The sequence below is a fragment of the Aplysia californica genome, unplaced genomic scaffold (assembly GCF_000002075.1).
Source record: "Aplysia californica isolate F4 #8 unplaced genomic scaffold, AplCal3.0 scaffold00345, whole genome shotgun sequence".
In the NCBI taxonomy this organism is placed as follows: Eukaryota; Metazoa; Mollusca; class Gastropoda; order Aplysiida; family Aplysiidae; genus Aplysia; species Aplysia californica.
Window position 1 is genome coordinate 825,584 of NW_004797615.1, and position 13,453 is coordinate 839,036.

General features: G+C 39.6%; 2 protein-coding genes across 3 annotated transcripts in view; one reads left to right on the forward strand and one right to left on the reverse strand.

Moving 5' to 3' along the window:
• The first annotated feature begins 5,386 nt into the window (after positions 1 to 5,386).
• LOC101856036 (sulfotransferase 1A1-like) lies at positions 5,387 to 12,386 on the forward strand. The gene is made up of 4 exons (XM_013085110.2): positions 5,387 to 5,470; positions 8,293 to 8,512; positions 9,757 to 10,084; positions 11,855 to 12,386. The coding sequence occupies exons 1-4, from the start codon at positions 5,455 to 5,457 to the stop codon at positions 12,263 to 12,265; spliced, it is 975 nt and encodes a 324-aa protein (XP_012940564.1). The 5' UTR covers positions 5,387 to 5,454; the 3' UTR covers positions 12,266 to 12,386.
• A 381-nt stretch (positions 12,387 to 12,767) lies between these two features.
• The window catches only part of LOC101853247 (temptin-like), a 2,174-nt gene continuing 1,488 nt past the window's right edge, over positions 12,768 to 13,453 (reverse strand). The window contains exons 2-3 of one of the 2 annotated variants that reach the window (XM_013085107.2): positions 13,292 to 13,367; positions 12,768 to 12,985 (exon numbers count right to left, since the gene is read on the reverse strand). In XM_013085107.2, the coding sequence (XP_012940561.1) occupies positions 12,957 to 12,985; positions 13,292 to 13,367 (105 nt within the window). In that variant the 3' untranslated portion in view covers positions 12,768 to 12,956. Of the gene's footprint in view, positions 12,986 to 13,260; positions 13,368 to 13,453 lie in introns of both variants that reach the window. The other variant, XM_005102860.3, reaches the window with a different exon arrangement.

Below are 13,453 nucleotides of genomic sequence, written 5' to 3' on the forward strand. Positions count from 1 at the left end.
GTGTGTGTGTGTGTTTGTGTGTGTACGCAAATATCATCATTCTACTATGGTCTTAACCTACATCCAAGCCCTGAAATGACATGATAGTATTGATAGTGCAATAAAACCCTAACAAAACAAGCAAACAATGAAACTTTTTGTTCGATTGTCACTCACCTTTTATTTATAAAAGAAGTCTGCGCTGTGATTTTTCCCCTCTGCGAATCGCTGTATCACTCGGCGGTTGAAATTAGAGGTGGCTTCAATTTCATCTTTGTGAATTGATAGTACAGCAAGAGCATTTAGACGATCTTGAGTCATGGAACTTCTCAAAAATGTTTTCACTCTCTTCAGAGTACTAAAGCATCGTTCAGGTTCAGCAGGTGTGACTGGGGTCGTCTAGATTATCTCCAGTAACTTGACTGTCTCTGAAAACGTTTTCATTAAGTTCGCTGTGACTAATGTATTGTACAGTTACAGTTGGACAGTTTGTATCTGAAAATGTTTCATTTTGAAACACCACTTTTAGCTCACTGAAAAGTTTGTCCTTTAATAGAAATGGATACTTTTCCACAATTGTGTCAATGTAGTGAATGGGGAATTTCACCTTGTACGACTCAAAATGCTTTAGGTCCAAGAGACAAAAGGCCGTGAGAAATGAATTTTCCAATAGTCGAGAGGTCAACTCAATAGTCAAAATATCGCACACCTCCACAGCAGCTGCTTTCAGATTGGCATGTCCTTGTTTCCTTCTCTTTGCTGTTTGCACTTGTAAATCTTGCAGTGAGTCTCTGAATTGTTCTCACAAAGTCCTCCACACATCTTGTTGCATCTGCCCCACTAGTAAGCCTACCTTGGAAGACATTGTACAGAACCTCAACATGTTTGAAAATATCACGAAAGAAGCTTAAAAGGTAGTAGAATGCTTCATCACAGAGAAGACGTCTAAGTCCGTAAGCTTCACGGACAGAAATATCATCCCAGGATTCAGGACACTCTATGATGTTATCAAAGCACGCAGAAAGGTCTTCTTGGACATCATGTACACTCTCAATGAGTCTGGTTTGAAAATTCCACTTTGTCTGATTAGGTCTGGGTAACCTTCTTGAGCACGCTTGCCTTAGAGCATCAGCACGTTTAGGGGAAGCTGAGAAAAATGACGCAAATCCTACGAGGTTTGTGAAGAACAAGCACACGTGCACGATGTGGTCGGTGAGTCGCTTCAGTACTAAATTGAACTGGTGAGCATAGCAATGCACGTAGTGTGCATGAGGATAGACACTTTTGACAAAGTTTGCACTCCCCTGGTGTTTCCACTCATATCTGCCGCCCCATCATAAGCTTAGGCAATTGGTTTTTCCTTGAGATTAAAAACGCTCAGTTCTTCTTTCAAAACCACCTCAAGCCCTGTAGCAGACCTGTCATTCACATCCACAAACTTTAAAACACGCTCCGCGGGAAGCTTGTTTTTTACAAAGCGCAATATAATCACAAACTGTGATTTACAAGAAATATCAGTTGTCTCGTCAGCTTCGATGGCAACAAACGACGCGTTGTTGATGTCCTTGTCTTCCATGTAAACTTCATAACAACAATCTAATAATTCATTTTGTGTTGTGCTAGAAGTATATTTCGCAACAGTTGCAGAACTGAGATGCTCATCTAACTGGCTGTCTAGAATTCCAAGAAGAGACAGAAAATCCAGAAATACACCTCTGTTTTTGGAAGATTCTGTTTCATCATGACCGCCAAGAGATAATTCATGCACTTCACAAAATTTGATTACATCAATGATTCTATTCAAAGTATGTCTATTTTTGTCCACTCGTGCGTTGTGACGTTGTATAGAAATGCCCACCGAGCTGTCTAGCAGCGTTGCTATTGACAATGTGCCGAAAGTATTATAACGAACAACACAGTTCAAATGGCGTTCACTGTGTTCGTGCTTTGTTGCTGCCCTGGTAAAATGATTGAGATCACTGTAGCCGATTGATGACCAAACCTTGTCAGTGTCCGATCGATCAGTAAAAAGCAGACAATGGAAACAGTACAATTTCTTTTTAGACAAGCTCACCGTAAGCCATGCATACTTATCATATCACGTACAGGAAAAAGAGCGAACATTGTTCTTGAGCTCAAATCTAACTGTAGCCTGCTGAATGGCGCAAGAAGCAAAGAGTCAAGACGTGATTCATCTAGATCTAGCCTAGATTTTTAGAGAAAGTCATAATCCGCAGGATATCCCGTAATCTACATTTATCGATATTTACAACAGTTTCTAGATGAAACCGCATAAAAGCTGCAATAAAGTGAAACAATACAAACAACTCACTGTGCTCACAATCTGAGAAGATTTAAAGTAAATATCTCTAATTACTTCGTGCAGCACCAACAACCAGACTCAAATTGAAGATTTAGCTTTAACAGGACTTGCTACAGTACAGGGAGACAACAGTTTCGATACCAGCCAAGGCCAAAGCGAGCGGAAACTTGGGATCAAAATTTTAGCTTGCACCAAATTGGTGCTGCGAAGAGCAGTTTCATGCGCCTTTCTTCCTGTGCGCGAAGAGCGATACCTAGATTTCTCTACAGTGACAAAAATAACTTTGGTGCAAAGATTTTGCTTACTCCCAGCAGACACCACCGCAAGCGGTGCGACGAGCTTAAACCATCCTCGCTGTCTGTCTCTTCACTGGCGCAGCCAGCGGGTGACGGACCGCAAGGAATTAGTAATGTATAGAGGTGTGCGAGTCCAGCATATTAAGATTCGAGTCCAGACTCGAGTATCTGCTCTGGACTCGAGTAATTACTCGAGTAATTACTCGAGTCCCACGGCTCTTAAGACTCGAGTTATTACTCGAGTAATAGTATCCCGAAAGGGAATTTTAGTGGGTTTCAAAAAAAGTTTTGTTGAATATCGGACAGAAAATAGAGTGCCTTCCTAGGAGGGAGCTTGAGTTGGCTTATGGCAATTCTAGACATATGCTGTTTATACCGTATTTATTTTATTTTATCTTAGGAAGTGGCTATTCTCACCCCAGGTGAGAATAAAAATGTGATCAACCTCTCACCCCGGGTGAGACTAGCCAGTGTTGGCTATTCTCACCCGCTGTGAAACAAAACCAGGTGTTCCTAATTTCTGAATACTTCCTAACGGTGAGGATGATTAAATAGACAAACCCCTTTAAAAAAAAAATGATATTATAACACAAAAGTAAAACTAATTTGGTGGTCTACAATGATGCTACGGCTGTTTCACTTTTAGAATAGAGCCGAACTACCCTAATCGGCATTTTGTTTTGCCCAGAAGTTCTCGCTATATCTAGGCTACTCCTCTCTCTCTCTCTCTCTCTCTCTCTCTCTCTCTCTCTCTCTCTCTCTCTCTTTCAATGCCCGAAGATAAAATTGCATGTTTTTAACACAAGAGGACTGGAACGTTTGTTTACACGACAGAATTCAATTTTTTTTAAAGTGTAGATCTAGAATTCTGTGATTTACACTGGGTATCACATCACGGTAAACGCACACATGAAGAGAATAGCCAAAAGGCTCGCTCTCTCACCCCGGGTGAGTGAGAAGCTTACAACTGTATAACAAGTAAGCTAGAATAGAGGTAGTCTTCATCTTATCTTATCTTATTTTTTATTTTTTTAAAATAATTCTTTGTTACAACAGTAAGAATAAAATGTACACAAACCTCAGACAATGCACTTCATAAAAGAAAGAAGTTTGATTGGTCATCGTAGGTTTCTAACAGTGGTTTCCTTTTTGCTTTTTTCGGGGGGGGGTTCGGTTTTTTCCTTTGGGGAAGGGGTATTTTTGGGGGTTTTTGTTCCTTTTCCTTCAGTTTAAAAAAATTGCTTATCAGAATTTTTCTTTTATCAATTCTTAACTTTTTAAAAAACCAAATTTTTCTCCTTTTTTCTGTTTTCCCCCTACAGACTCGAGTCTGGACTCGAGTCCTTACTCGAGTCCTTACTCGAGTAATTTACTTGTGACTCGAGTCTGGACTCGCCGCATGTATTACTCGAGTACTCGAGCCTGGACTCGTTACTCGCACACCTCTAGTAATGTAGATCTAGAACACGACTGGTTTAGAACAATTAGAAAAAAGGGGGTATGAAGGCCAGGGTTAGGTGGAGCGCTTGCACCAAATGCACCAAATGCACCAATGGCGCCCCGCCACTAACTTAAGTATTTCAGCCACGCTCACTGTGCCGACCTCTGCTACTCCAGACGAAAGAGACACATAGATAGAAGGAAAAAAAGGAAAAGAAAACGTACTTACTACGGCAAAAACATATTGGTTAAAAATAACCACTCCCATTTTCAAACTAGTTCAACAAAGATACGTTTCTAGACTTCCATACCTTGAAACCATCTTTCTTCACCCCCCTCCCCCAACCCCGCTCAGGAAAAAGGAATTTGCAAAGCCTGTACATCGGTTGATACCTGCCCCAAATATATATTATAGTGTACTTAAAGTGTTAAAGATATTGCAGACAAAACACCTTTATCGTAGTGGAAAGCTTGACATGAATATCTAGACGTGATTTACCATTGAAACAACGCAGAGAAGCGCAACCAATCGACCTACTTGCTATGTTAATTGACCCACTAAAATTGGTCTCGTGCACACAGCGCGTGAAGAGACGCTTAAGTCTTTCATGGCAGGAAAGACGCACGTTTCTTACAAGTCTTGACGTCATCCCACCTCTGAATGTGAATAATGGCGTAGGCGTAGCATCAAAATGTTCTTTGCACCGAATGCATGAACATGTTCGTGGCCGTATTCTGTCTGTCACGATGAGTGGCTGCTTTACAGTGTACTTTCAAGCCACCCTTCCCCTTTTTCACCCCCCCCCCCCCCCCCCCCCACCTTCGTTTTTACTTCTACCTCTACTTACACTTCCACACCCATGTCACGATTGACTTCATGCATTTGACCTACTACTCCAATTTTGTTCCGAACGTTCGGTTTGTACCGTTCTCAGAGTGAATGAAAATGCCAGAGCATAAATTTTAAAGAACATGCCTAATACTAATACCGCAGTTTGGTAGTGCCACTTTTCGACTACATGCCTAGTGTGACGAATCGTTTTAGCTCCATACAAGCAATAATTGCAGTTATGATTTTCATTTCACACACATAAATACAGAGAGAGAGAGAGAGAGAGAGAGAGAGAGAGAGAGAGAGAGAGAGAGAGAGAGAGAGAGAGAGAGAGAGGGCGGAGAGAGAGAGAGAGAGAGAGAGAGAGAGAGAGAGAGAGAGAGAGAGAGAGAGAGAGAGAGATTCCATTTACATAATTACTAGATTATGTTAAAATACAGAATGACGAGCGAAGCACATCATTCCAAGACAAGACGGTCCGAAGCATCAGACTATCTCCTAGTTCTTTAGTGTGTCACAAACTGAAACAGGCGTACATCGCAAAAGTATACAAACTGTGCACATATTATATTGAAGTGTAAGGCATGGCAGAAATACAAGGTAAGAGACTGCACACGTTCAGATTTGCAAAAAGGTTAAAAAGTAGTATATGGTCGTGTGATAGGGTTGTTATTGTTCTGATCTGATTTTTTTTTCTTTTTTTCTCTTTTCGTAAAGGTTTTCCACAGCTTCTTGACAATTCATTTGCACGAAATTGGGCATTTAGACGAGTGATTTGAACTACTGAAGTCCGTTTTCGTCAAGCACAATTTGTTATTATTATTATCATTATATTATCATCATCGTCGTCGTCGTCGTTATTATTATTATTATTATTATTATTATTATTATTATTATTATTATTATTATTATTATTATCATTCTTATCATTATTTTTTAAATTATTGTTATTGTTATTATTATTATTTGTGTACGTAGCCTATGCTTACCAATAAATTAAAGGCCGGCACTATTTCTCCGAACGTTCGGGAAAATAAAGCTGGGCACTATTTCTCCGAACGTTCGGGAAAATAAAGCTAGGCACTATTTCTCCGAACGTTCGGGAAAATAAAGCTGGGCACTATTTCTCCGAACACTCTGAAATCTCATCCTTTCCCGCAAATTTCGGATATTATATAGATCTATAATTATAATTTAGGCCTACCAAAGATTGTTCGTGTACAATATGGTTCTAGCGGTCCAAAAAATGTCCGCAGTAAATATTTATATAAAAAGAAATGCTACAATTCCAAACATTTTTCGCTACAGATATGATGTGTTGCCTATGAAGGGTGCTGCTCTTAAACGTAATGTGTTGTGTTCACTAGTGTGCTGTCTACATCTAGACATCTAAATTAAGATTTACGGAGGGTTATTGATAAAGACACATAGAACTGGCATCTGCGTTTGTCACTGCTGCGACCAATGTACTGACACTGGCAAGCCCCTTAATGTGTGTGATTCCATAATTTACATGTAATATCCTGTACTTTAAAAAAAAATTACCCACATTTAGGGTTAAAACAGCCAATCTTCTTCGGACAGGTGGACACGCGCCCTTATTTGTTAATGTTTGTTGTTGTTTTTGGGCTGTTCTAATTTTGATTTCTTTCTGTTTTAAAAACCTTTCTTTTTCACGTTTTTACACTCATCTAAAAATCTCTAGACTAGCTCTTGAAAACTTAAATAGATATAGACCCAAAAATTTGCTCGTGTGTGTGTGTGTGTGTGTGTGTGTATGTATGTGCGTGTGTGAGTGTGTCTGTGTGTGGTAGTAAGTGGAGAGTGAGGAGTATATGTGTGTGTGTGTGTGTGTGTGTGTGTGTGTGTGTGTTTGTTTGTTTTTCGGGCTTTATTTCAGCCTTTATTCAGTAACAGTTCAAAGTATACAAAAATATAAAACACAGGATCCATTCACTCCAGGGCTCATGAGTCGTTCGTCTCTTTCAGTTTCACTCATTCATTCAATTCCCATGTTCTCTCCCGCGGCTAATCCCTGTCCACATGACTTTCATACCCCATCCCCTCCCTTCAGGCACACACAAAGAAAATCTCACTCCTTCCCTTGCTCCCTGCGAACCATGGACAATAATATAGGCAAAACACTGCCTGGGCTGCATTCCTTTCGTTCGCGAGCTGTGGACCAGGCCAGGCGGGTCGGTGTCATCGTCTTGTAGTTTCTGTCGCCTGTGGATACACTCGCACATTCTTCCTTTCACCCGCTCTTTCACTCACACTGTCTCTCCATCCACAGCTCAGCTTGTCACACGTTCAAAAGTTGCCCACTGGTCATGTTTAGTTAGTGTGTGTACATGTGCATGATGATGGTGGGTGTTTGGTGAGTGTTACTGAAGGTTGTCTGTAGGCGGGCTTGCCATGCGGTGTTCCTTCCCAGACCAGAGGCAGAATGAAAGTTGGCGCCGAACTCTCGCAATAAAAAGGCAAAAAATCACGAGACCAGAAGCCGGATACCGTTCGGAGAAATAAAGATCGGCACTATTTCTCCGAACGTTCGGAGAAATAGTCACTTCGTAAATTAAATGCATTCTTTTACGACACTTGCAAAAACAAAAAAACGAAAAAACCCTATCGCTTTTCCCGATATGACTAGTCCATAATAATATGTTTTGGTGTTTCATCTTTAAACCTTGCCTTATAGATTATTTTGTCTAAAAGAATAATATTACAGACTCACCCCAGGCTGTAGTGGGGCCAAGATGAGGCTACCCCTTTCCACGCAATTAATTTTAAGATCACGCAGCGGCAGATACGTATCAACGATATATCAATGATACTTAGAACAAAGAAAGAAAGATACTATAACTAAAGAAGTTTTTTGTTGTTTTTTTTACAATCAAGTATAAAGCTAGTGTCAAAATAAACATTATTACATGCATCTGTATAACTCTAAAGGTCTTGTGATATATTCTTTCATATGGTCGAATGATGCACTTGAAAGCATTTGTACATTATTGTCGTTTTTACTTTCCTTTTCATATTGAATTTTAATTAGAATAATATATAATTTAAATTCATAAGTATACCTACACATTGTGTTTTTACGGTTTTTACGGTCCTGTAAAGCCAATAAAAATTTCCCTCTGGGACGATAAGGAATTATCTTATCGTATCGTATCGTATCGCATTGCATTGCATCTTATCTTATCTTACCTTACCTTATCTTATCTTACATATTCTTATCTTATCTTATCTTATCTTATCTTATCTTATCTTATCTTATCTTATCTTATCTTATCTTATCTTATCTTATCTTATCTTATCTTAGCTTAGTTGATCTTATGATTGATCATAAAGAATGTGGAACTGAACTATTATAAAGTGGTAGGCTCTACCAAATTAATAAATTGTGAGCTTTTTTTCAGAAAATGGAAATTTCGAGAACACGAGAAACAAGGATACCCCTTGGTCAAATGTTCCTGTTCTAGAGAAAGCGCGAGAAAAACTGGCACCGTTGAGCTTCGAGGTGTTTGATGGTATTCCTTACTTCAGCTACCAATGTGTCCGAGATTTCAGTCGGATGTTTGAAGACATCGACAATGCGGAACTCAGAGACGATGACGTCATCACAGTTGGTTTTCCAAGGTATATATATATATATATATATATATATATCATTCCCTTGCTCCTTGCGAACCATGGACAATAATATAGGCAAAACACTGCCTGAGCTGCATTCCTTTCGTTCGCGAGCTGTGGACCAGGCCATATATATATATATATACACACACACACACAAACGTGACGCGCCTTTTTTCCCTTCATGATCTTTCTTATCAACCTAAGGCCGGGAGTCCACCAAACCAGAAACTGACCGACCGTTAGTCGTCTGTCTTTCGGTAAATCGGTAGTTGGTATAAAGCACATGTTTTTAACTTTGTCATCCGCCAAAATTCCCTTTGTTTGTGTCCACCAAAAATGATATAGCTCTTCCCGACTAATGCTGGGCAGTTTGGTGACTTGTTAGAAATAATTCCTGCAAAAGCTAAAAACAATAATTTAAAAAATTAACGTTCGGATGAAATATGTAACATCAAATTCGTCATAAGCGCTTTAAAATTAGCAGTCTGCAAGCAAACCACAATTGTATTAATGGGAAAAGAACGACCATGTGACCATTTCTGGTTTGGTGGACACGCGATCTTACTCTTTGGGAGAAAGAAAATAATATTCTAAAAGCACGGCGAACAAAACAAGCTTGACAGGGGAAAACTGCGGAGTTTCAAATTTGGTTTTCTGCATCAGGAGCACATTAGAAAATGTGTTATCTTAGCTGTCATTGTGATTATGTCAGACCCTATACTCGCAACCGTAAGGTTGTGGGTTCAAATCCCTTCAAGGGCCTGAAGTTGTGTCCTTGGAAAAGACACTTTAAACAAATTTCCCTAATTCATTCAGATTGGAATGGGTACCCAGCTATATACAACGAAAGATTTTGTCAGGTTGTTAGTGTTTGAGCGCGTGCAATCGCCAACTTGCGCTGTACGGTTTCCGAGAGCCGAGAATTTTGCTGAGTGTTTTAGGGTCTGGTGGGACGGTCATACTTGTAAAGAGCATAGGGCATGCTGTAAGACGTGGATATGTACTATTATTATTATTATTATTATTATTATTATTATTATTATTATTATTATTATTACTATTTTATTATTATTATTATTATTATTATTATTATTATTATTATTATTAGTATTATTATTGTTGTTGTTGTTGTTATTATTATTATTATTATTATTATTATTATTATTAGTATTATTGTTGTTGTTGTTGTTATTATTATTATTATTATTATTATTATTATTATTATTATTATTATTGATTGTATCCAGGTCTGGCAACCACTGGACATTCGAGGTGCTTACCATGATCCAACAACAGAGCACAGATTTCGCCAAAGATTACTACTATAGGCGAGTCATGGAATGTATTGGGGACACCATCACGGAGAAGTTGAGCAGCTTCCCCTCACCGAGAATACTCGCTCTCCACACGAGGATGTCTCGCCTGCCCAAGAAGACGGTGGAGAAGAAGGTCAAGGTTGTATACATCTTGAGAAACCCCAAGGACGTCCTTGTCTCCTGGTACCGTTTGTCCTATGCTGCCAAACTGCCTGAGAACGGATTTCGCGGAACATGGGAGGAGTTTTATGAACTGCAGGTAAGATAATATGTGAGGCATCGTGGTGAAATCAGGCGCTCGTCAAAATAATGAAATCAAAGAAAACGGCTTTTTTCTTCCTGTTTGGCAATTTTTATGGAATTTTTGTTTTTTGTCTCAACAACTTTTACGTACGTTTAGAAACATAATACCATGTGAATTTTACTGAAAAAAACGTATATTAAAGGAACAAAAAATTTTAATGTTCAGTTTCCATGGAGTCTCAGGCTATAGAAGTCACCAAACTTTGGCGGCCATTTTCTCGTTAAGTTTACCCCTGAAACCTGGCGACCCTGACTTTTATTCTCTTCTGACTTATTCTCTCAATCGTAAATATTTCGACTTCTTTTCGACATAGATGGATGTTGTTTTCACTAAAGGAAGGCAAATGAACAAGCTTTAAAAATGATGCCAATAACTCTACCTGTCCAAAAATTGACGAGCGTCTGATTCCACCGCGTCGTGACACATATAATAACAATAGTTTTACAGTACTCTATCTCATACGAGTATCTGCTCTGAGCGCTTTACGTCAATCACATGACAACTGAGCAATTCACACAATAAATAATATTTCTCAGTAACAAGAAAAACCAGTTCAACCACATAAAGAAGAACTTTCACAACTATAAATTGATTATATTTTTATTATATACGTAAGGACAGCGTGTTTTAAATGCTATATGACATGATAAAAGACAATAAATCTGCCGTTTTGAAAGTGGACCTCTTTGTCCATCAACATTAGAAACGACAGTTAAGGTCTTGTTGAGATCTTCAATTGGAACTTATTCGACTTACGAGGTACGCCCTATGTCTCCACTGTCTGTTGGGCCAACATAGGGGTAGTCATGGCGCTAAAGTTGATTTCAGCCTATTCCAAGAAGGAACCTTTACCGAAACGACTTGAAGGAGTTTAAAGCGTGTGGTGAAAATATTCAGGGTCATATCTTGAATAGTAGCTGGACCTTCGTTTTCAAAGTTGCTTGACCTTCTTTTCTTTAGAGCCCTGACAATTGTTTTTTAAAGTCTTCAGCGTTTATTTTGAAAAGTAGATCTTAGGTCTTTTCTTTCCCTTTCGTGACGTCGGTAGCCTAGTGGTTAGGCTACCGAACTCGTAATCGTGAGATTGCAGGTTCGGGGGTTCAAGCCTCAGCTTGGTCCGACGTTGTGTCCTAGGGAAAGGCACTTTGTACGAATCTCCCGTTTGGCTTAGTCCTTTCGGAGATGGAATCATGAAGTTTGTTATGCTGTGGGATTGGAATGGGCAAACTGCTCCTTTGCCTACGCTTGTACATACCTGATCAAATATGAATGGAAAAAATATGAACAGATAGCAATATTGACAAAATCTATTCGGTGTTTCATGTGACTGATGACCTCGAACACGCACACCCAAACCCAATAAAGTTGTCACGTTTTCAGTCAACTTGGCTTTTGTTAGTTGACTATATAGACAAACAATAGTCTCATGCAAGAAAAATATCAGTGCGTATGCTCAAAAATCTTCTTTTGAAAGGAAACTATCATGTCACCTGTCACACGAGACACCATCTAGATAGTCATTCATTTGGCCGTTTTCTCGCGAAAGGTCGATAAAAAGTATCCCAAACTTGTCAGTTCTGGTGGAGCACATGTTTCTCTCGTAAATAGAAGCAACGTTTGTGCCGAACGAGGCGCTATGGATGTTGAGTTGCAGGAACGCAAGATAGGTTAAACTTTAGTTTAAACTTTTTTTCTTTTAAACGGTTTGTGTTATTTGATTTTCAGTTAACAGGCGAGCACCCGTGGGGTACCTGGTTCGATCATGTGCTCGCAGCAGAACAGTATCTCCAGGATAATCCAGACTGTCGTTGTTTTGTGCTGCAGTACGAGAAGATGAAAGAAAACGCAGTTGACGTCATTAAGCAGCTATGCCACTTCCTGGGTCAACCCGAGGCCAAGGCTGAAGACATCGCGCAACGCACTAACTTCCGGGCCATGGCGGAAGGAATGCGAGAAAAGCATGAAAACCAGGTCAAATCTTTGTTAAAGGAGGGAGAGGCTTTCCTTGTGAAGGGAGAGATCGGTGGGTGGAAGAGGTACTTTACCGTGGACCAAAACGAACGATTCAACAGCATGTTTGAGGAAAAGATGAGAGGCTGTAAGCTGGCAGACAGTGTCAGGCCTTATTTAAATTGACCAGGACGTATGAGTATAATTAAAAGTGAGGATAAAGTTTCTGACGCCTTATGTTTTCTGCACTCTTCCCTTGCAAGAATGTCTTAATGAAGTCAGTGTCCTGTTTCGAAGCGCTTGCCGCACGCATCTTGTTTCTTCCATTTATTGATTACGTGAGATTTCTTGCTCTTCTTAATTCTTTCAGAATGCTTTTTTTCTTTCCTCTGGGACATCCCCCCCCCCCTTTTAAGCTAGTTTGGCTCTGTTAGGCAGAGTTGAAGCCCGCCTCCTAGATTGTCTAAATTGTGTCGATGGGGGCTTATATACATACATTTAAAAGGAATGCTTTTATTTTGTTTGTATCGGTCAAACTAGCCCTGTGTAACCTCTAGAAAACCTTATCGTTGCTGCCTCAATGCTTTTATTTATTTTATCTTCTTCAGAAGTGACACTCGACAAAACAGTACACACAAATACTTTTAACAAACATTCAGTAAGAATGAAATATAATGCATGAAAAATGTCAAATGCAAGATTTCGTAGTCTTTATTTTTGAACGATTCGGAAAAAAACTGAACACAGTAGAAGGTTTTCCATAACGATATAACTACATATAAACAAAGGTTGAAAAGCGAGAAGACGGTCGCCAATTCCGAAGAAGGTACACGTAAGCCACGCCCTCTTGGAAGGCCAAGGTCATCTCCCTTAACGCCTAACACTGCAGGTTATTGTCATCAAACCCTGTGGGGAAAATGAAAAACATTACGGTTATTGTTGTGGTAAACAAAACATTTCATTAAACGCATGTTTGTCGTCTTATCAACATATTTATTATGAAAAAATAACCTACATCTATCCATCCATCCCTATCTATTTATCTATCGCTATCTATCTATCTATCTATCTATCTATCTATCTATCTATCTATCTATCTATCTATGTCTGTCTGCCTGTCTACAAGTACCCTACAAGCACCACCAGCTAGGAAGAGGGCGTCTCTCTCCCCTCCCCCTCACCTGGGTGTCCGGTAGCGCAACTGGCACTCACGCTTGGGGTCACCGAGCTCCTGCCCGTTAGTGCGACCGTCCCCGTTAGAGTCCTTACGACACAGTTCTTCGCTCCGCTAGGAAGATGGAGAAACGAATAATCAATGAGGTTACACCAAGCAAAGAAAACAAAAAATCAGCAACAATAACAAGAAAGAAGCAA

What these genes read in the sequence shown, in the direction of transcription:
- LOC101856036 (XM_013085110.2), top strand. An exon ending in ATCACAGTTGGTTTTCCAAG is followed by an intron (nt 8,513 to 9,756) that starts GTATATATATAT and finishes GATTGTATCCAG; the next exon opens with GTCTGGCAACCACTGGACAT. An exon ending in AGGAGTTTTATGAACTGCAG is followed by an intron (nt 10,085 to 11,854) that starts GTAAGATAATAT and finishes TTTGATTTTCAG; the next exon opens with TTAACAGGCGAGCACCCGTG.